General features: G+C 41.6%; 1 protein-coding gene across 5 annotated transcripts in view; it reads right to left on the bottom strand.

Annotated features, from left to right (window-relative positions):
• Positions 1-22,029, bottom strand: part of MLLT3 (MLLT3 super elongation complex subunit) — a 238,592-nt gene that overhangs the window by 11,497 nt on the left and 205,066 nt on the right. For all 5 annotated transcript variants that reach the window (XM_044300983.1, XM_044300982.1, XM_044300981.1 and 2 more), the window contains 3 exons: positions 21,412-21,508; positions 12,570-12,641; positions 8,689-8,760 (listed from right to left, as the gene is read on the bottom strand). In XM_044300983.1, coding sequence (XP_044156918.1) covers positions 8,689-8,760; positions 12,570-12,641; positions 21,412-21,508 — 241 coding nt within the window. The remainder of the gene's footprint in view (positions 1-8,688; positions 8,761-12,569; positions 12,642-21,411; positions 21,509-22,029) is intronic.

A 22,029-nucleotide genomic window follows, 5' to 3' on the forward strand; every position in this document is an offset into this window, starting at 1 on the left:
AAGATGGCTGGCTGCTGAGAAATCAGATACCTTTTCTGATTGGAGTGCAACAGATGGTCGCTATATTGTACCTAGACGACTTTAGGCGCGAGAGTGATTAGTTTACCAACAGTTCCTCTCTTGTATGAGTAAGCTGGGTCAGGTTTAGTCTTACCCTTTTCTAGTTTGTGACAGGGCGTTATTGATTAGTAACCATGCTTCCCTCTTTCCCACCCCCTTCCCATCTCCTTTCCCCCCAATTGACTGGATGCTACTCTATTTGATTTATATTATTATTAATCGGTTGTTTCTATCCTACAACATTGTTTACTGTTTTGCTTTGATGGTTCATGTAATCTCTATGTACTTATGAAAAAAAATAAGTATAAAATGTGAATAAAAATAATAATTTACACAGAAAGCTATGTGTATCCCACAATGGCGCTATTAAAAACTACAACTTTTCCTGCAAAAAACAAGCCCACATATAGCTAAATAAAAGGGAAAAATAAAAAATTATAGCTCTTGGAAGAAAAAAGGAAGAAAACCGCTTGTTCAGTAAGGCCAAAAACAGGCTGGTCACTAAGGGGTTAAAGGGGTCTCACTTCAGCAAATGGCATTTAATAAGTATAGAAAGTTAACACAAGGCACTTTCTAATTTCTATTGTACAATACACAGCTCATTTCTAAGGCTTACGACCACTGCTGCAGCACAGATACGAGGTGCATTTATGTGGGCTCCCATGGTCTTGGCCACTAGAGGCCGGCATTTTTTCCTATAGTGTGCAATAGGGATGAGCGAATCGACTTCGGATGCTTTATCTGAAGTCGGTTCGCATAAAACTTTGTTGCAATACTGTACGAAGCGGGTGCTCCCTACAATATTAGAATGTATTGGCTACAATGACCTGAAGTTATTACCTCGCGAAGTCTGTAATAACTTTGTTCGGTTTCAAAGTACAACTTGTTCTCTTGAGATCTCTGATATATTTTAGATCACCCCTCAGTACTCTTCTTTTCTAACCTAAATAACCCTAATTTTGATAATCTTTCTGGGTACTGTAGTCCACCCATTCCAGTTATTACTTTAGTTGCCCTCCTCTGAACTCTCTCCAGCTCTGCTATGTCTGCCTTGTTCACAGGAGCCCAGAACTGTACACAGTACTCCATGTGTGGTCTGACTAGTGATTTGTAAAGTGGTAGGACTATGTTCTCATCACGGCATCTATGCCCCTTTTGATGCAACCCATTATCTTATTGGCCTTGGCAGCAGCTGCCTGGCACTTGTTTCTACAGTTTACAGGTGAAACTCTAAAAATTTGTTTATCGTGCAAAAGTTCATTTATTTCAGTAAAGCAACTTAAAAGAAGTTGCATTAATGCAACTTAAAATTAGAATATTGTGAAAAGGTTCAATATTCTAGGATCAAAGTGTCACACTCTAGTCAGCTAATTAATCCATAGCCCCTAAGCAAAGGCTACCCGAGATTGTGACTTTGGGGTTTTCATAAACTGTAAGCCATAATCATCCAAATATCCAAATTATAACAAATAAAGGCTTGAAATATCTCGATTTGCATGTAATGAGTCTATCTCATATATTAGTTTCACCTTTTAAGTTGCATTACTGAAATAAATGAACTTTTCACAATATTCTTATTTTTCGAATTTCACCTGTAGTTTGCTGTTCAGTTAAGTCCATGTCAGTGTTACCCAGTGTTTTACTGGTGACTTGCATTATTCCTTCCCATGTGCAAAACCTTAAATTTCTCAGTGGTAAACCTCATCTGTCACTTCTCTGCCCAAGCCTCCAGTCTATCCAGATCCATCTGTAGCAGTATACTGTCATCTTCAGTGTTAATCACTTCACACAGTTTAGGGTCATCTGCAAAAATCTATATTTTGTACCGTGCAAGACTTTTACAAGATCATTAATAAATATATTAAAGAGAATAGGGCCCAATACTGACCCAATCTGAGTGTGTACCGTTAATAAACACCCTCTGTTTTCTATCACTGAGCCAGTTACTTACCCACATACAGACATTTTCTCCCAGTCCAAGTGTTCTCATTTTATATACCAATCTTTTATGTGGTACTGTGTCAGATGCTTTGGAGAAGTCCACAAATACAACATCCATTGATTCACCATGGTCAAGTCTAAAACTTAGCTCCTCATAGAAACTGATTAAATTAGTTTGAACTAGGAACCCCAGGAAAGCTGGAGGTGTGGTTCCTAGTCTGGAAGTGAGATAGACTGGGAGTACAGTGGTGCAGAGTATTTCAGGGGAGAAGCCTGCTATTGCCAAGTCTTTTCTCCCACAAGCTGGTTGTGGAAACCAGGAACTACACAGGACTGTGAGTCAGACCACTTCACATGGACTGTGTTTTTTTGTGTGTTTACATGCTGAAGTAAGCAAGTATTTGTTGAATCCGTTTTGGACAAAATAAAAAGACTATTGTTTGAACTATATCTGAAGTCACCATTTGAGATGATCGCCACTGACGTTATTTCCTTATTTTCATTGAGGTACTCCAAGACAGCATCTCTTAGAAAACCTTCAAACAGTTTACACACAATAGATTTTAGACTTACTGACCTATAGTTTCCGGGATCTGTTTTTCACCCATTTTAGAAAACTGGGACCACATTTGCTAAGCACCAATTGTGTGGAACACTCCCTGTCATCACAGAGTCCTTAAATATCAGAGATAAGGGTCTGGCTATGACATTACTTAATTATCTTAGGATACAGGGTTGAATGCCATCTGGTCCTGGGGATTTGTCTATTGTAATCTTTTTAAGACGACGCTGTACTTCTTCCTGGGTCAAAAGGGACACTTTTAAAGGGGAGTTTACTTTTACATTATGCATTTCATCTCGCAGTTCATTTTTCTCAGTGAGTAAAAAATATTTAATAGCTTCATTTCTCCTCCCTCATTACTCTGTAAAGTGCCAACACTTTCAGGTTTAAACATTTTACCATTTATATAATTGAAGAACATTTTAGGGTTAGTTTTACTCTCTATGGCAATAAATCTCTCTGTCTCCAGTTTGGCTGCTTTTGTTTGTCTTTTACATACTCACATTTTTTTCCCTTATAGTCTCAATGCTTCCTCACTACCTTCCTGTTTTAATGACTTAAAAGCTTTCTTTTTGTCATTTATTGCTTGCTTTACATTATACACATTGTTTTTTTTTCTTGTTCCTCACCCTTTCATTCCCATAATGTATGTACCTCTCACAAATAGAGTTTAGAAAGTGTTTAAAGGGTAAATGTCATATTTTTATTTTATTTGCTAGTTTATTAGAGCTAGGCATGTATACCCGAGTTAGTCTGTCAATGATTGTCAAAAGATCTGTAATTACCTTATAATAACAGCTTTCATTAATGTCCTCTGTCCCCTTCCACTGCTCCCTTAAAAGACCGTTGCTAGGGATTGTCTGTCTTCCTTTTAGTATAAACAGAAGACAGAGGGGCGGTCCTTCACACTGCATGCCTGCATTAGGCTTCAGAGTGAGGAGGCGTGTCTCTCAGTAATCCAATCTGATTGGCTGGCAGGGAGCTGCTGGCTACAGCAAGTGTGTATTGGAAGTGAGGGAAAGCAGTTTTGGCCTCAGAACTGGCAGAGGAGCCATCTAGAGAAGGTCCTCATATTGTAAATGTTTAAACAGCCATAACTAAGGGAAAAACTCACGGAAAACAGTGGTATGTGAAGAAACTAAAGATTGCTTTATGCATAATGCTGCTGCAGCAGTAACATATGCTAAAATAGATTTTTTGATGAAAACATGACAGTTACCCTTTAAAAATATCCCATTTTGTTGGGAAAGATACGAGTGTATGTAGGATAAGGGAGACAAGCAATGGTGATGTGGAGAGAGTCTTTTTTTTGAAGTTCCGAAATTAGGAAAATATTCCGCAACTTTTTATGGAATGGCAAGAGGCCGAGACTGTGGTATGCCACACTCTCTCGACCTAACCAATTAGGAGGGATGGCGTTACCAGAACCTGAATTGTACGGTAAGGCATTGCTTTCATCCAGAGCAATGGAATGGCTTAGAAACTCCAATTCTAAACCGTTGGTAGCAATGGAGCAGGAGCTCTTAGGCAAACCATTACGTTCCATTTTATTGGGAAATTCCAGCCTTATAAATATCCCCTCCTCACCATACCCCATTATCCAAGCCACATTGAAGGCGTGGAAATGGTTCCAAACCACTCACTGCTTAATACCCTTATAGATGTTGGAGATGCCTTAGTAATAGAGGATCCTTTTTTCATATTTGGTGGGAATGTCCCATTATAAAAAATTGGATGGAAGGAAATATTCCACCTAAGCAACCAGATATGCCATACTACAGTTCCAATTTCCCCCTCTCAAGGCCCTCCTTAACATATATGATACAAATGACCCACGTCCTCCCCCCTTTCTGTTTAGACAACTGCTTATAGCAGCACGTCTATTGGTCCCGAAACACTGGCTCTCCACTACTCTCCCTTCCTTGGAACAATGGAAGCAGAAGGTAGACCAATTGTATCGCTTTGAGGAATGTTCCTCATGGGAAGCCAGAAATCATAAGAAATTTATAAAACAATGGCGACTATGGAGGGAATTTAGGTTTAGGTTTACTTATTGATTGATACTCCTATTACAGCCCAGTTTCTGAGAGGAACATGTCAAACAGGTCATTAATCATTCCTGGGACAGTGTGACACTCATCTTGAATATGTAGAATTTGGCCAACAATGGTTGATATCTTCAGGATATAGTAACATATGCATACTTACTGATCATGGAATTGCTGTGTGAAATCTTCAATGCCTAGCGTGCGTCCAAAATTAATTGCTGCGTCATGTTAGACGCTTTGCATACTCAATATGTACCGTATATTGCAACATTTTTGAAAATAAAAATGTTTTTTAACAAAAAATAATAATCAATTTTGTGGCTTCATTTTATTTTTTTTTCAGAATATTGTCCCAGGCTAATGGCCTCACTTAAATTATTAGCTTTTTGGAGGATCGGCATGTTTGCGCTTCCCTGAAGAAACACTCTTTTGAATGACAATTGGGAGGTTATTATTTTATACTATATTTAACTTGAAAGTCTTCAAGTACACAGGAATTACAGTAACTGCTGAACTGCTTAAAATATCACTTCCCGCAGAATACACTGATGGACACAGGTTTTACATTAGATATAATGTAGGGATCTGCATTTGTGAACAGGGCCTGCAGTGACAGACTTCACTTGACTAAGTAGTTTTAAAAGTCCACTTCAGTATATTATCTGCTTCATCCAGCAGACTCCAGGACAACCAAGTTGTGCAAATCACTTGGGTGAAGCCATGGCACCAAAAACAAAACACAAATCTTGCCCTTCTTGGCCCTTACTGAACAGTATATCTGTCTCTGCTAGGGACAAGTCATAAGGACATCAGGCTTTCAGAGGAAACAGGTCTACCAGTTTCAAGGCTGTGACCCAGACTAAAGCCTCATTTATACGTCAGTGTTTTGATCAGTGATTTCCATCAGTGATTGTGACCTAAAACCAGGAATGGAGGCTACACAGAGATAAGGTATAAGGGGAAGATCTGCATTGTTCTGTGTTTAGAGCCACACCTGGATTGGGCTCACAATCACTGATGTGTGAATGAGCCAGGCCTTTATTTCCCAGTTGCGATTCCATTGGCTACACCTGAGAACACCTCAGGCTAAGGGGAGTAACTGTACTGGAGGGGGTGGAATGGTAAGTCCCTCTACCAATCCTACCTACCATGTCTAACAAAATCCAGCCCATAAATAATGTCTGAATAAACCAGTTACAATAAACTATACTTTGCTGAAATGATAGACCCTTCTGGATTTCCTTTATTTCACCCATAGGTGCATTCTGGAAGGCATATAAACCCCATCCAGTACTTTACCAAAGACATTATATATATTCTACTAAGATATAAATTACAAACTAAACTAGAGAATATGTATGCTGTTACTGCAATGAACAGCTATTAAATGCAGACCAAATTTTAAATAAACTGAAAATGCACATGCTAGAATTACTAATGCATCTAAGCATAGGTGTAATATATACCCACTTAGGTTTGTTCTAATCTGTTATGAATACAATTTATAATTATGGTTAACTGCAAATGGAGTTTACTATAGGGAATAAAGTCTACATTGAAAAATATCTTCATTATTCTGTCACACAACTTATCTCCCTGAAGCAAAAGAAAATTACAATCTCTTTAAAGAGGTTTACAATACAAACAGTAAAAATGCACATATCTTTTATCAAGACACAAATTATTAAGCATACATGTGCCATTAGTTTACACTGTTCAAATGACTGCATCCTTGGAACCATATAAACTTGTGTCCACAGGCAAGGGTAAGGGATTGTCTTCACTCCTGTCAACAAGCAATCTCTGCTTCCATCCCCAGGGGCTTTTTGTCTGCACCTGGCAAGGTTATTGCATGCAGTTTTTTCTTTCTTTTTTTGCTTCTTTCTGGTAGTTTTGTGCATTATATACGGTACATATACAGAGCTTATTCATAAAGAACTTAAGTGAACTAGGTGCCATGTTGTAGATTTCGATTTTTAGCTTAAATCCACATGGAACACCTGTAAATTTTAGAAAGTTACTGTAATTTAGTACTTATGGAAACAGAAATTTGATATCCTTTGTCTGATCCCTTGCCTGATGCATTTAGTTTAATACTTTAGTAGTCTATGTTAAATTAATATATATCACGAGGTGAACGTTCACTACATTAAAACCTGCAACTGTACTCTTACATTTCTTATTCAGTGATCAGTTGATTGTTATCACAGTGAGGACCCATTAATACAGGCTAAGGCCTCATGCACACGACCGTTGTGTGCATCAGTGTCCGTTGTTCCGTTTTCCGTGACTGTTCTGCGGACCCATTGACTTTCAATGTGTCCGTTGAAACTCGGAAAATGCACCGTTTGTCATCCGCGTCCGTGATCCGCGTTTCCTGTCCGTCAAAAAAATATGACCTGTCCTATTTTTTTGACGGACAACGGTTCGCGGACCCATTCAAGTCAATGGATCCGTGAAGAAACACGGAGGCACACAAGATTGTCATCCGCATCCAGTGTCCGTTTTTTTCCTATCATTTTCAAGGCAAAGTTCTGGTCTGGTGATCCTCCAAAAATCAAGGAAGACACACGGAAAAAAAACAGACACGGATCACGGAACAACGTTTTGCAGGACCGTGAAAAATACTGTCGTGCATGAGGCTTAATTATCAGTAACTAACATTTGTATGAATGCTCATTGCTGCTAATCAGCCCATGTAAACTTAGCAGCAATCAGCCGACAAATGAGCAAAGGCTCATTTGTCAGTTTACTGGAACGTCAGGCAACACATCTCCAAACACCAGAAATCATGTAAAAGTATGGTGGACAAACGATCATATTAAAGAAAGTTTGTGCCCCATGTATTTTCCATCAGCCCTTTAAACAAGCGCAGACCAATTTGTTTTATTGTCGATTGGCCACGTAAAAGGACATTCAACATAGAAGACAAAGGTTTCCAGTGTTGGAATTTCAGAGGCAGCCATGTAGTATCTGCCTAACGCCGCTTTCAAATGAGCGAGTTTCACACTGCACTCTTGCAGCGCAATGCTCGTCCTTACCTCCCAGCACTGCCGGGGTCGCATTGCATTATATTGATTTATGATGCTAAGTAACCCTTAGGCCTCTTGCACACGGCTGTAGTGTTCCCATACGGCGGTTCCGCAATACACGGGGCACAGGCTGTGTGCATTCCGCTAGGTCCGCAAATCCGGAGATGCGGTGCGGGACGGAAGCACGGAACGGAACCCAATGGAAGCACTACAGAGTGCTTCTGTGTTGTTACATTCCAAGCTTCCGTTGTGCAAAAAATAAAATAACTTGTGCTATCTTTTTGCGGAACGGACAGATCGCGGACCCCATTCAAGTGAATGGGGTCCGCAACGGTTACATAGCATGAGAAATCAATATAATGCTATGCGACCCCGTCAGTGCTGGGAGATTAGGACGGGAGTTGCGCTGCGAGTACGCAGCATGACACTCGCTCGTCTGAAAGGGGCCTAACACTGTTATTTATAGGAAAAAATGCTGTAGTTCGTCCGGTTGGTGGTTTAAAACCCCACCAAGAAAGGACACTTCTTGGAGCTGTGTGTGGACAGATGCCGCTTGAGGCGGGTGTTGCTCCATTAAAACAAAACTGCAGCAGAAACCACAACGTTTCCTTCCACGGCATATGCATTGGATTTTGACAGCATCAAAATCCATTTTGTGGATATAGCCATAAGGATATTATCCCATCATACTACACTTAAATTTCCTATTACAGCATATGGGACACAGACATGCTAGCAAACAATGACTCTTGCATCATTTAAACCTGTAATACTATAATAACCAAACAACAGCTGTTTGCTGTGAGTCGGATATGTGGCAATCAGCTATCAAATGAAATGGGTTGGCAAGTTCTATTTCTGGATTGATCCGTCTGTAAAACTGCTATGTTACTTACCTGGGTTCATCTACTGCAGTGTACACAATATGAGCACAGATGACCTGATGGAAACAATCTAATATCTCCCTATGTTTTCCACTCCATATGGGTACTTTTAATATTCTGTATGAGAATGTTGAAATAATAATATCTGCTTCATGATTTACCTGCTGTAGTACATGTCTTTCTCTTAGAGTCATTAATCTTCTGTGAAGCTCAACTAATTCATCTAGATACGCCTGAAAAAGAGAATCACACTGATATTTAGATATTGTGAAGGAGATCCATATTTTTTTTTTGCAGAACATAAAGACTTTCTTTTTATTCAATGTATTAAAATGTTCTGCTGTTTCTTCAATGTTTAACATTCTGTGCATAGATTCTACCAGCAAAGAATGCTGGGAGACATAAGATTTGTGGACACAGCTACAAGGTAATGCACAGTGTTTGTAAAGTATTTAGATTTCCTGTAGACAGGTTATATTGTATATACACAAAGGAAAGAGACAGCAGCACTAGGCAATGAAGAATTCAAAGACTGGTGCTCGCAATCCAGACCTTGATCAAATAGTCCCGAATGGCAAATAGCACAGCTCTCCAGGACTGTGAAAATAGTGCATTTATTCTTTTGTATTTATATTAGGCTGTCTACACACATATCCCTCGTTGCGGTCATGGGTGAAAGGGGCGATTTATCACAATTGCAAAATTGGATAATCAATGGCTTTTGGGGCAAAAGTGGCAGTATTTCTAAAACTGTGTAGTTTGTTACCTGTACGCAAGCTGCTGTCATGAAAGTGTATCATGTATGGACAAATGTCAACATTGCGAATATGAAACGTGGAAACTACAGAGCATCACGTGCCAATGATGTGAAGTGAGCATCGGCTACAAAGGTGTGTGAGGGCGGACAGGCACTCTGCAGTGGAGCAGCTCACCACCAAAATAACCCAAGGGGGCTACCAGACGTATCTAAAACAACAGTTTGGTGAACCATAATGTGTATGGGGCTCCGAAGCAGAAGGATGGCCACTAGACTTCTGATCAGAATTGGACCTTCGCTGATTGGCAGCTTTCTCTGATGATTCACATTTTCTGCTTCATCGAATGGCTGGACGTTGGTGTGTCAGATGAGAAACATCAAAGAACAAACCCCTTGCAACCACTGCTGGAAGAACACAAGCTGGTTGTGACAGATGTAGGGTCTGGGGAATGATTCTGTGGCCTTCTCTAGGCCCACTCATCCATATGGAAGGCACTTGCACTCGCAACCAATTTGGGTATGAACCCATCCTTTCAGATCACGTACAACCATACATGTTGTTTTCCCTGGGGAAGATGGAATCTTCCAGCAAGACAATGTGACATGTCACATGGCTAGAAATGTCAGACATTGGTTGGAAGAGCATGATCAAAACTTCCAAGTACTAACCTGGCCCCCTAATTCCCCAATATGCCGATTCTTGGCATATTTGCTGTATTGCGGCTGGATCTCCGCCAGTCCCCATAAGGGTCCATTCACACGTCCGTAGAATAGGTCCGCAATACACTACAGGACGTGTGAATAAACCCTTATAGTTAATGGGGCCAGACGTAGACTTTCAAGTTTCTGGCAATGCCGGAAATCAGTGAGAGCCTGCCGGATTGCTAGCACTAGTCTGAAACTAGCCTTACTCTGATAATAATGTAATGACTCGAATAATGAATTGATCGACTGTGTATTTTCATAAAGCTGAGTAAATGAATTTATTTAGCAGTTTTACAGATATTAGTTTTATAGATATAAGTTTCATGTCTGGGAACACATAAAACAATACAGTAAGCTGTTCTACCACTGCAGCACAGTAAGGCACCCTATGAACTCCCCTAAAAAAAATATATATATCTTAATACTTGTTATAGAAAATTATAGCAAATGTTTCTAAAACTGTATTGCAGTAGTGCACGTACAAACACAGTCAGTCACTTTGTTTTTACAGTATTTAATTTAAAGAGTTATACCCATCCAATACATTAGTGGCATACTGCAGGATATACCACCGTCAGATAGGTGCAGATTCCACCTCTGGGATCTGCTCCAGTCTCCAGAAAAGGCCCTTGCTATTTTCTGAAGTCCCATAGATGTGAAGGGAGAGCACACTGCGCATGCACAGCCACCTCTCCATTCACCGCCATGAGACTGCTGGAAATAGCTTAGATGGTGCTTGGCTATTTTCGGGACTCCCATAGCGATAAATGGAGGGTGGGTGTGCATGTGTGGTGTGCTATTCTTCATTTCCAAGGGCCCGTTTTGGAGACAGGAGAAGGTCCCAGAGGTGGAATCTGCACCTATCTAACAGTGAAAGGAAAAAACTGCTTTCAGACTGCCAAAAAATACAGTCTGGTCCAAGTGGAGCATCTACAATTGTTTCAATAAATAAAACTGAGGCTTTAAAGTAGTTGTCCAGCCCTTAGTGATGACCTATCCTGAGGATAGGTCATCACTAGTTGATCGGCCAGGGTCCGACGCACTGCACTCCGGTTAATCAGTTGATCGGTGTATGTAGCTCCGTCCTCAGAAGTTGACGCCAAAGCTACACAGCACCATCAACATTGCTGTGGAAGTAGCTCACTACTACAGTGCCGCTCCCATTGACTTCAAGTGCAGCAGTGCTGTAGCAGCAAGCTTTCTCCACTACAATGTTGATGGTGCCGAGTAGCTCCGGCCCCAACTTCTGGTGATGGAGCTACACCGAACAGCTGATCGGCGGGGTACAGGGTGTCAGCTAACGTTTACTTATGGCTGGACAACCCCGTTTACACTTTACCTGCCTAAATCAAACCCCAATATTTGCTATCACAACGTCTTTGGCAGGAGCACCAAGGACAACCCTTCGAGAGTGTGAGATTCATTGCTTGAAAATCACAATGCCTTGGAACTGTATCTATTAAATTATTCTTTTAAATATTTTTTTTTACTTTTTTTAAGTTTAGTTCTATAAAAGCTTAAATAAACACTTTGAAATATGAATAAGAAATGGCTGTGATTTTATTCCACGAATAAATTACTTAAAGGGGCTGTCTCACTTCAGAGAAAGAGAAAGTTAATACAAGACGCTTACTAATGTTTTGTGATTGACCATATTGCTTCCTTTGCTGGCTGGATTCATTTTTCCATCACTCAGAGAGCTGAACAGAGGCAATGAAAGCCGAAAGGGCAGAGCGCTTTGAGCAACACTTTTGTCCTTTGTGTGTGTGTGTTTTTACTCATTAAAGGGGATGTCTCACTTTAGTAAGTGTCTTGTATTAACTTACTGATGTATTCTGATTGTCCATATTGCTTCCTTTGCTGGCTGGATTCATTTTTCCATCACATTACACATTGCTCAATTCCATGGTTACGCCACTCAGTAATCCAGCAGCGGTGGTCGTGCTTGCCCACTACAGGAATAATCTGCGGCCTCTCTGGTGGCCGGGCCATGGGAGCATGCATAGGCCGGGCTTTTTCCTATTGTGTGCAAGCACTGCTGGATTACAGGGTGGCCATAACCATGGAAGCAGTGTGTAATGCGATGGAAAAATAAATTCAACCTGCAAAGGAGGCAATTTGGACAATCATAGTATATTAGTAAGTGTAACTTCCTCTACACAATAAATTATATTTGCTGAAGTAAGACAACCCCTTTATGTTTCCTCTAGTCTGTGGAAATATACAGATGAAAGCCGCAAGACCCACATGATATAGGAGTGTGGGGGGAAGTAAGTGGTTGCTAGTATAGGATTAAAAACAAAAGCTAAAACTGAAACAGAAAAGATCTCAATAGGGCTTCACAGCCTGTAGATATTGCTGACCTATCCTTGGGATAGTTTATCAATAGCACACAGTGAGGGTCTGAAACTCGGCGCCCCCACTGATCAGCACTAAACTAACCTGATATTAGTAACCTTTCTGGAGGATAGGTCATCAATAAGCACGTGAATTTTTTTTTATAGAACATTACAGTGTTTAACAAAGGGAAAATGTGTAGCTACATGAATCATTCAAAGGCGGCCACAGATCTAGCTTTACCTTATCACAGTCTCCATTTTTTATTTGCTTTTCAGACTTGCTTTGTTTAATTGGACTTTTCACTTCCAGGATCTAAAAACCACAGCAAAATACAAAGGACATGAAATTCAGTATAAAGTGAACTGAGATGTAAAACAGTGTGGGCGCAGCCAGGAGAAACTCTGTATGAGAACCACACCTGCTTCATCTGCTCTCAGACATGTGAAGAGAAGCATCAGATCAAGAGGAAACAACCAGATAAAAAGTCTGACTCTTCTCTTTGACTCCCCCCACTTCTACTAAGGGGTTTCAAGCTTCCAAAGAAAGAGTTAAAAAAATAACAGTATGTTGTAAATTCTGTCTAGCCTCTGGAGGGACTGATAAAAGCTCTTGACCTCTGATCTTGCACTTTATGGTTTCTGCCAGACAATGGCATTTACAGCTGTATTATAAAGTAACAAGTGACATTTTGACAAATCAGGTTAGCAAGTCTATTCAGAGCAGGAATTAGCCATATTTTGGGCAGGTAATTTCTTAGTACTTTTCATATTTAAAAGGTAACAGTTTGTAATACAATATACTAGAAAACATAGTGTAATGACAACAAAGCAAACAATATTATACAGTCAGGTCCATAAATATTGGGACATCGACAATTCTAACATTTTTGACTCTATACACCACCACAATGGATTTGAAATGAAACAAACAAGATGTGTTTTAGACCGAATGCACATGGGCGTGGTAACACGGTCTGGATTCCTGCTGAGAGCAGGAGCGCACGGCGTGATTGGTTGTTGACAAAAGCAGCAGTACGAGTGTATTACTGTAGTGCAGCGGCGGCATGAAGCGCACGGGGTCATAGCAACCAATGACACCGTGCGATCCTGCTCTCAGCAGGAATCCAGACCGTGTTACCAACATTACCAACGTGTAAACGTTAATTTAAGGGTATTTACATCCAAATCAGGTGAACGGTGTAGGAATTACAACAGTTTGCATATGTGCCTGCCACTGTTCAGGAACCAAAAGTAATGGGACAATTTGCTTCTCAGCTGTTCCATGGCCAGGTGCGTGTTATTCCCCCATTATCCCAATTACAATGAGCAGATAAAAGGTCCAGAGTTCATTTCAAGTATGCTATTTGCATTTGGAATCTGTTGCTGTCAACTCTCAAGATGAGATCCAAAGAGCTGTCACTATCAGTGAAGCAAGTCATCATTAGGCTGAAAAAAACAAAACAATCCCATCAGCGAGATAGCAAAAACATTAGGCTTGGCCAAAACAACTGTTTGGAACATTCTTAAAAAGAAGGAACGCACCGGTGAGCTCAGCAACACCAAAAGACCCGGAAGACCACGGAAAACAACTGTGGTGGATGACCGAAGAATTATTTCCCTGGTGAAGAAAACACCCTTCACAACAGTTGGCCAGATCAAAAACACTCTCCAGGAGGTAGGTGTATGTGTGTCAAAGTCAACAATCAAGATAAGACTTCACCAGAGTGAATACAGAGGGTTCACCACAAGATGTAAACCATTGGTGAGCCTCAAAAACAGGAAGGCCAGATTAGTGTTTGCCAAACGACATCTAAAAAAGCCTTCCCAGTTCTGAAACAACATCCTATGGCCAGATGAGACCAAGGTCAACTTGTACCAGAGTGATGGGAAGAGAAGAGTATAGAGAAGGTAAGGAACTGCTCATGATCCTAAGCATACCACCTCATCAGTGAAGCATGGTGGTGGTAGTGTCATGGTGTGGGCATGTATGGCTGCCAATGGAACTGGTTCTCTTGTATTTATTGATATGACTGCTGACAAAAGCAGCAGGATGAATTCTGAAGTGTTTCGGACAATATTATCTGCTCATATTCAGCCAAATGCTTCAGAACTCATTGGACGGCGGTTCACAGTGCAGATGGACGATGACCCAAAGCATACTGCAAAAGCAACCAAAGAGTTTTTTAAGGGAAAGAAGTGGAATGTTATGCAATGGCCAAGTCAATCACCTGACCTGAATCCAATTGAGCATGCATTTCACTTGCTGAAGACAAAACTGAAGGGAAAATGCCCCAAGAACAAGCAGGAACTGAAGACAGTTGCAGTAGAGGCCTGGCAGAGCATCACCAAGGATGAAACCCAGCATCTGGTAATGTCTATGCGTTTCAGACTTCAGGCTGTAATTGACTGCAAAGGATTTGCAACCAGGTATTAAAAAGTGAAAGTTTGATTTATGATTATTATTCTGTCCCATTACTTTTGGTCCCTTAACAAGTGGGAGGCACATATGCAAACTGTTGTAATTCCTACACCGTTCACCTGATTTGGATGTAAATACCCTCAAATTAAAGCTGACAGTCTGCAGTTAAAGCACATCTTGTTAGTTTTATTTCAAATCCATTGTGGTGATGTATAGAGCCAAAAATGTTAAAATTGTGTCGATGTCCCAATATTTATGGACCTGGCTGTATATATAGATAGATTTACATGGAAACTAAAAATTTGGTTTTGGGAATTAGTGGCAGTACAAGATTTAAGAGCTATGTCACATCAAAGTAAACCATTCCACAACAAAATATTTTCATGCCAAAGAAAAAGGTGAAGGAAAAATCAGTGCAGGAATCAGCAAGGATTGAAATTAGAGAGGAGCAAATCCATTTGTCTCATCAAGAGTTCTTCACTTGTGAGAGACTCTCACCGCTGGTGAAGAAGCTCTTCATGCACTGATTTTTCCTATCTTCAATTTATGCTGAAGATTTATTTTGCAGCATGTGGATGGTACTGTAAAACGTTATGGATTCTCCACATGCAAATCTTCAATGCCAAATCCCACATGGACATACTCTAATACAGGTTTTTTTCATGTGCAGTGCATGAAATGAATGCTTACTGTATTGTAAGTGTGAGGAGTCCCCAGAATGACTTACTGCATTAGAAAAAACATTTTCATGGACCCTAGTAGGGAGTAATCCTCATATGTTTGCCAGAGTGGGAGGTTGTGACAAAGATCACCTACTGCTCTGGAGGACCTGTCCAGTCCTGCATTACACAGATAGCCCATTGATTTGAATAAGCAGAATTAAATGGTCACCACAGGCAAAAAACTAAAATTAGAGGTTGGCCACTTTCGGTTTACTGCTGACCAATGTGTATGTAAGATGATTGTATGGCACTTATATAGCCTTTGTTGAAATTCTGCACCATTCTGTATACTTGTCTTTTGTGCTGTCCATATAGAGGTCTTATCCATAAAATGGTTGCAGATGGAGAATCATATGACCAGATAAATCACCCCCGTGAGGTCTCCTCCATTCAAATACACTGCACCTGTCATCTACACGTGTTCTGTTGAAAGTTTAATACTGGTGCAGTGCGTGAATAGAGGAGACATCACATGTAAGTGATCTGCCTAGTCATGTGACTGTCCATCAGCAGCCAGCTAATGGACAGGACCTCCATGTGGACAGCACAAAAGATTTGTCTAAAAAGGGGGCTTGGCTTATAAAATATAGCAAATGGCACAGAATATGAACAAAGAATATTTTAGTAACACATTGGTCACATATAGCCAGAAAGTGACCAACCCCTTTAATCCTTTAGCATCTGAATGAATTACAGAAACACCCTCCTGTTCTCTACTAGATCGCAGCTGTAGCCTGAGCTGCCTTAACAGTGCAGTGCTGTCCTGATCCACCTAAGAGTTAAGTTAAGAAATGTACACAGACAGCATCACATTAATGTTACAATAGAGTGGTCCTTTAAGGGTGGAGATTAGAGATTAGCGAATCGAAGTTGACGAAGTGGAATTCGATCCTAATTTCATGAAAAATTCAATTCACCCAGAATCCGAATTTCCTCACGCTTCGTAGGTAACAAATTCAATTTTTCCTAAAATGGCTGCTGCGTGTTTGGACATGGAGCAGGGAACTCTGGGAACGAGGGATCACCTAGAATGCCATGCATGCAGTCATACAGCAGCCAGCCAGCCCTGTGATGTCACAGCCCTATAAATATCCTCAGCCATCTTGGATTCAGCCATTTTCCAGTGTACTTATAGTGCAGGGAGACACGTCAGCAGGCAAAGACTTAAAACTTTTTTTTTTTGCTGTATAGAAGTTCAGGGAAAAGATAGGGAGGAATCATTCCACAGTATTGAAGCAGAACAGGGTTCAGTAGGGGAGTTTACAGCCTGGGCAATAGGAATAATCCTATTACACCTTGCTGCACTGACTGCGGATCCAAATTGCCATTATACAGCTATGTAATTCCAGCAAACCAGTTCTTGTTATTGGGGTGCAAGTGCTGTTTAATACAGCCATTAACAGGGTTTATTACAAGGAAATATTTCTATGTCTTATTTGCACTTGTGTAGTACAGTTATATGTTTTAAATAATTTTTTGGCTTTGTGACACAGTGAGGGGTTGTGTCTGGCAAGGCAGGTATTTTCTTTCCACCATGTGCGGCTGGGCTGGTTTCAGCCAGGTGAGGTCAAATACTGGACCAGAGTTTAAGTGCCGGTCCGGGTTTTGGCAGCACCTGGCTGTCCTTAAATAGGCAGCTGGGCTCAGCAGAGTTGTCTCTGTTTTTGGGATCTGAGGCTTTGTGCCGTGCTGGAGGGCTGAGAGCCGCACACTGGAGAAACAGGCCCCCTTAAAGCCTGCTGTGGACTACTGAAGGCAGAACTGCCAGCAAGGTGACTTGTGTTATATGAACTTTCCATTGTGTGTGAATTAACACCAAGACTGCAAAGTTACATGCCGTTTTGTGCAATTGCCTCAAGTGTGAATAAACACTGATGTTTTGAGTTAAGAACTTGTATTTGTGCCTCTGTACTGCAGCCCGCTTACCCTATCTACCAGAGCGAAACCCCACTAGCTTGTATTAGTGGGAAAAAAGGGCTTATTAGCTGTTGTGTGGTGAAGTGAGAAAATTACAGCCCCTTTTGGTGTATATTAGTGGCAAAAAATATATATATTTGCCGTTCAGCGGTGCAGTTATATGTTCTAAAGCCTTTTGTGCCGTGTATAAGTGGAAAAGAATAAGGACCCATTTGCCGTTCAGTAGGTGCAGTTATAGGTTCTAAAGCCTTTTTGGCCTGTATTAGTGGCAAAAAAAAAAGGGCTTATTAGCCGTTGTGTGGTGAAGTGAGAAAATTACAGACTTTTTTGGGGTGTTTTAAATCCTTTTTATTTATTTGATCTAACAGTATGTCAGACAGAGAAGTGCCAGGCCCTGCACAGTGGAGTGGCAGAGGCCTAAATGTTTCTGGCGCAGGCACAGGTCGCAGCAGAGTAAGGGGGCGTGGCAGCAGGAGTCGCAGCAAGAGGCCTGAGCTCCAGGTGTCATCTAGCCATCGTGTCTTGACCAGCAACCCAGCAGTTCTTGAATGGTTGACTCTGTCATCTACTTCGTCCCAAGTGACATCAGAAACCCCCAGCCGAGTGTCAGTGGGTTTGTCAGACACAACCCTTAGTTGGCATGGCCCGGGAGCAGGCCCTGTGCCCTCACCTGTCCTATACCTGCCTCTGTCCTTTTCTGTTCCCTCAACCAGAGAAGTATTATATGCTGTGGTCTCAGCTCCACTATACAGCGAGGACGAGCTACTAGAGGACAGTCAGCAGCTACTGGCCAGCCAAGATGTGGAGGAGACATCCACCGCTTCCTCCGGGCAAGTAGTTATGAGGAGAGTGGCATGGGAGCTGGTGTTGCGAGCGGTCAGAGGACAAACTGAATTACTATAGAGACATCCTATGTAGTCAGTTGGCTGCTGCCTATCTGCGCCATCTTGCATCCTCTCGCAGGTCTGACCGGGTGGTGGAATACTTGGACAGCACCCTGCCACCCCACATTGAAGATCCGCTGGACTACTGGCCAGCCAAACTGGATTTGTGGCCGCAACTGGCAGAGTTTGCCTTACAAAAGCTGTCCTGCCCGGCCAGTAGTGTGGCATCAGAGCAGGCAGGCGTTTAGTGCGGCAGGGGCCATAGTTACCCCAAGAAGAACTCGCCTGTCCAGCCAAAATGTGGAGAGACTGACTTTTGTCAAGATGAATCAGGCATGGATCAGACAGGATTTCCATCCACCAATGCCTGATGCATCAGACTAGATCATCCACGATGCCACACCAACACTTTGACAAAAGAGACTGGTTTCATCTGGCTACCTGCCTCAGCTATTATTCTGATGCTGCTACCCGCCTGATGCAATACATCTGATGCCAAGTGCTCCTTCTTTCACCCACCATCTTCAGCTAGTACTGGTATTGCCACCCACCTCCCCACTCTGTGGTCTTCTGATGCTGCTGCCACCTCCACACTATGTCACTTTGCCACTCTGTGGCCTCCTCCTAATGCTGCTGCCACCTCCACACTGTCATTGTGCCACTCTGTAGTCTCCTCATGCTGCTTCCACCTCACCTCTGTGTAATAGGGCCACTCTGTGGACTTCTCATGCTGTTCCCACCCTCCCCACTTCATGACTGGGCCACTATTTTGCCTTTCGGCCTGGCTGAAATCATCATTTATTTGACCCTTCTTCTGATCTGTCAGAAGAAAGTAAAAATGAGACGCACAACAGATCCTGTTTCTGTAATGGCTGTGAGGCCTGCATGACATGGTCCCTATTTTGCATCAGAATTGGCTTACGATTTGGTAGCCAAAAGCAGAAATGGTACAAAACACAGAAGACATGCAAATATTCCATTCACGTGTCATCTCTGTTTTGGATCCACTCCAGTTTTTTTGGCTTTAGCAATACTGATGGATTACTGACCAAATGCTGACCGAGTGAAGACGGATGCTCCACAGACAAGATCCATTTTTTGGGGGTTATTGTTCTGACGAATCTGAGGAAGGGCAAAATTACAGTAACACAAACTTACTGCTGACACCCCCCTCCACTCTGTCGGGGGGGTTCTACTTGTATAAGAGCTTAATAAATCAGGTTCTGTAGACATCTATGTGGAATCAGCTGCCAACGGGGTAAAAGGAGTGTGCTTCTTCTTGACACTAACATTGACCTGTAAGGCTGAGTTCACACTTGAGTTATTTGGTCAGTTTTGGCTCCGTAACTGCCCAAATAAGTGAAGTGTGCAGTGATTCTAAGAGCGATGCCTGTCATCTGCATGTCATACTGACTCACAGTATTGTTTCACTACTACAGCAGACTCCCTATGCGTGTTACTGTAAGGCACAGTGTTCTACACCACTATAAAGGCTCTCTGCAGACAGGAAATAGCCATTTTTTAACGTGATTCGCCACAAATAAATTTGGATTGATCTGAATTTTTTTAGAAAAATTTGGCAAACTGGACGAATCTTATTTTTGAAAAATTCGCTCATCTCTAGCGGAGATGTGTGGACATATTCTTTAGTACACTAGATAACTTACATCAATAGGGACCAGTACTTGACAGAAATGGGGGTTCTGATTTTACCCTTCAGCTGCTATAAGGCAATGGATGAATACCGTGAAGCCTATTTATCAACATATAAGGAAACATTAGAATTGATACTCTTACTATAAAATCTGCTACATGTTACAATCAAAGCAAGCAGCGCTTATTCCTGTGTGATTGGGATGTGTGCTTTCCGCATTACGACCATTGCAGAATTAAAAGAGCAGCCGACATACAAACGGGCAGCTTCCTCTGCTACAAAAGCATTATGCCAATCATGTGGGTGGCAGGGTATCATGAGCAGGCCGTACCAACACTAATAAATATACCATGCCAATTGTTTCATTTTTTGTGGTGAATTATCAGATGCACGCTTCAGCACACACAGCACTGCAAAACACAAGTGACTGTATTTTCTTCTTTCGGTATGTTTTCATTTATACGTTATTTATGTGGGGCATGGTTTGGCAGAGCATCAAGTAATCCACAGGAATGGTGAAATGCTGCCTGAACAAAGGGGGTATCAGAACAATATGCACACACAGTTCAAAGGAACTTATAAGACGCTCACAGGCAAGCTTTTATCTCAGAACAATGGCTAGGTTTAAGACTATGGCCAATATACGTCTTGCTCTGACAGTTGGGACAGGACACATGTTATATTGTCTCTACTTGAGGTAAATTGAATAAAAAGAAATCTGCTTTCTATATTTGGCCTTCATTTCTCTGTATCATCTACTGCCGGGGTCATTGCTTTTCTTTCAATTCTTTCTCGTACGGAATCGTATATTAAAGTTATCTCGTAAGGTAAATTTTATTTCGAATAATGGAGTCTGAATTAAGTTTATTTTTTTTTTCAGATGACTCCCTCCTCCAGACTAATAAAAGGTTGATTTCATTACATGTGACAGACACTAATGCACTGGAAGATTAAATAGCTTTTAGAATTACGCTAACTAGAATGGATTGTACACCCTGTACTATGCAGATAAATTCACCGATATAAAACACAGACCATCAGAAATGTGAACGGGCTGCTGGCCCACGGGGGCCGTACATGGCTAACGTGCTCCTCTGCTGAGGATGGCTATTAGCCCTGATGAATATACAGGCACGGTCAGCCTGCTACTATAGCAGCAGTGTTTAAATGTTGGCAGCATTGTATCCCTGTCAGAAGCCAAATCGTCACTGCGTATTATCTGCGCTGTGTAAAGAACAGTGTGTGGGCAGCTTATATGCTTCTGCTCCCATTGTAAGGTTAACAGATCTGCAGCCGTATCGGGCTCTTGATGTAATGTGGAAAAATGAGATAAAAGCAAGTGTAGGTAGCCAAACACTGAGCAATGGAAACCTTTACAGTATAATAAGCATAACATAACTCGCACCAGTTCCAATACTGTACGTTTCCACCATAATTTGACAGTATTTCTAGGACTCCACGAAGGGGGTGATGCTTGTAAAGCTTACCTGATTGCTGTTAGTTTTTAGCAAGGTTGGAGGCTCATTCCGTAATGGTGATGAAACTGAACTGCTTTCGCTAATGCTTCCATCACTTAGGCTAATTCTGTAAATGAAGACGACAGGTAACATGCAGGTTAGGCCCCATCTCGGATGGCAATTTACAAGTTAAAATGCAGTTCAGAAAATGATAGACCTGGAACTTCACTTTTTGGGGGGTAAGCTAACAGAAAACTAAGATAGTAAGATCATATCGAATGAATGTTTAAATATGCTAATTTGATGTTCCTGTGCCTAGAGTTTAAAGAGGACCGGTCACCGCTCCTGACATGCCTGTTTTAATAGCTACATGCATTCCCATGTAATAACAATCCTGGTGCATCTATTCTTATGGCTCTATGCTGTGCTGTTCCTTTATTACTCCTGCTAGAAGTTATGAATGAATTGCTAATAGCCTTTAGTAAGGGTACAGAGGGGTGGTAACCAGTTGGGGGGTTGTACCTGCACAGTCTCCCTATATCCAATCAGTGCTGCCATTTTCAGACTGTGCAGGTACACCCCCCTCCCCCCACTCATTACCTCCCCTCTGTGCCCTTACTGCAGACTGCTAGCACACCATTCATAACT

The sequence above is a fragment of the Bufo gargarizans genome, chromosome 7 (assembly GCF_014858855.1).
Source record: "Bufo gargarizans isolate SCDJY-AF-19 chromosome 7, ASM1485885v1, whole genome shotgun sequence".
In the NCBI taxonomy this organism is placed as follows: Eukaryota; Metazoa; Chordata; class Amphibia; order Anura; family Bufonidae; genus Bufo; species Bufo gargarizans.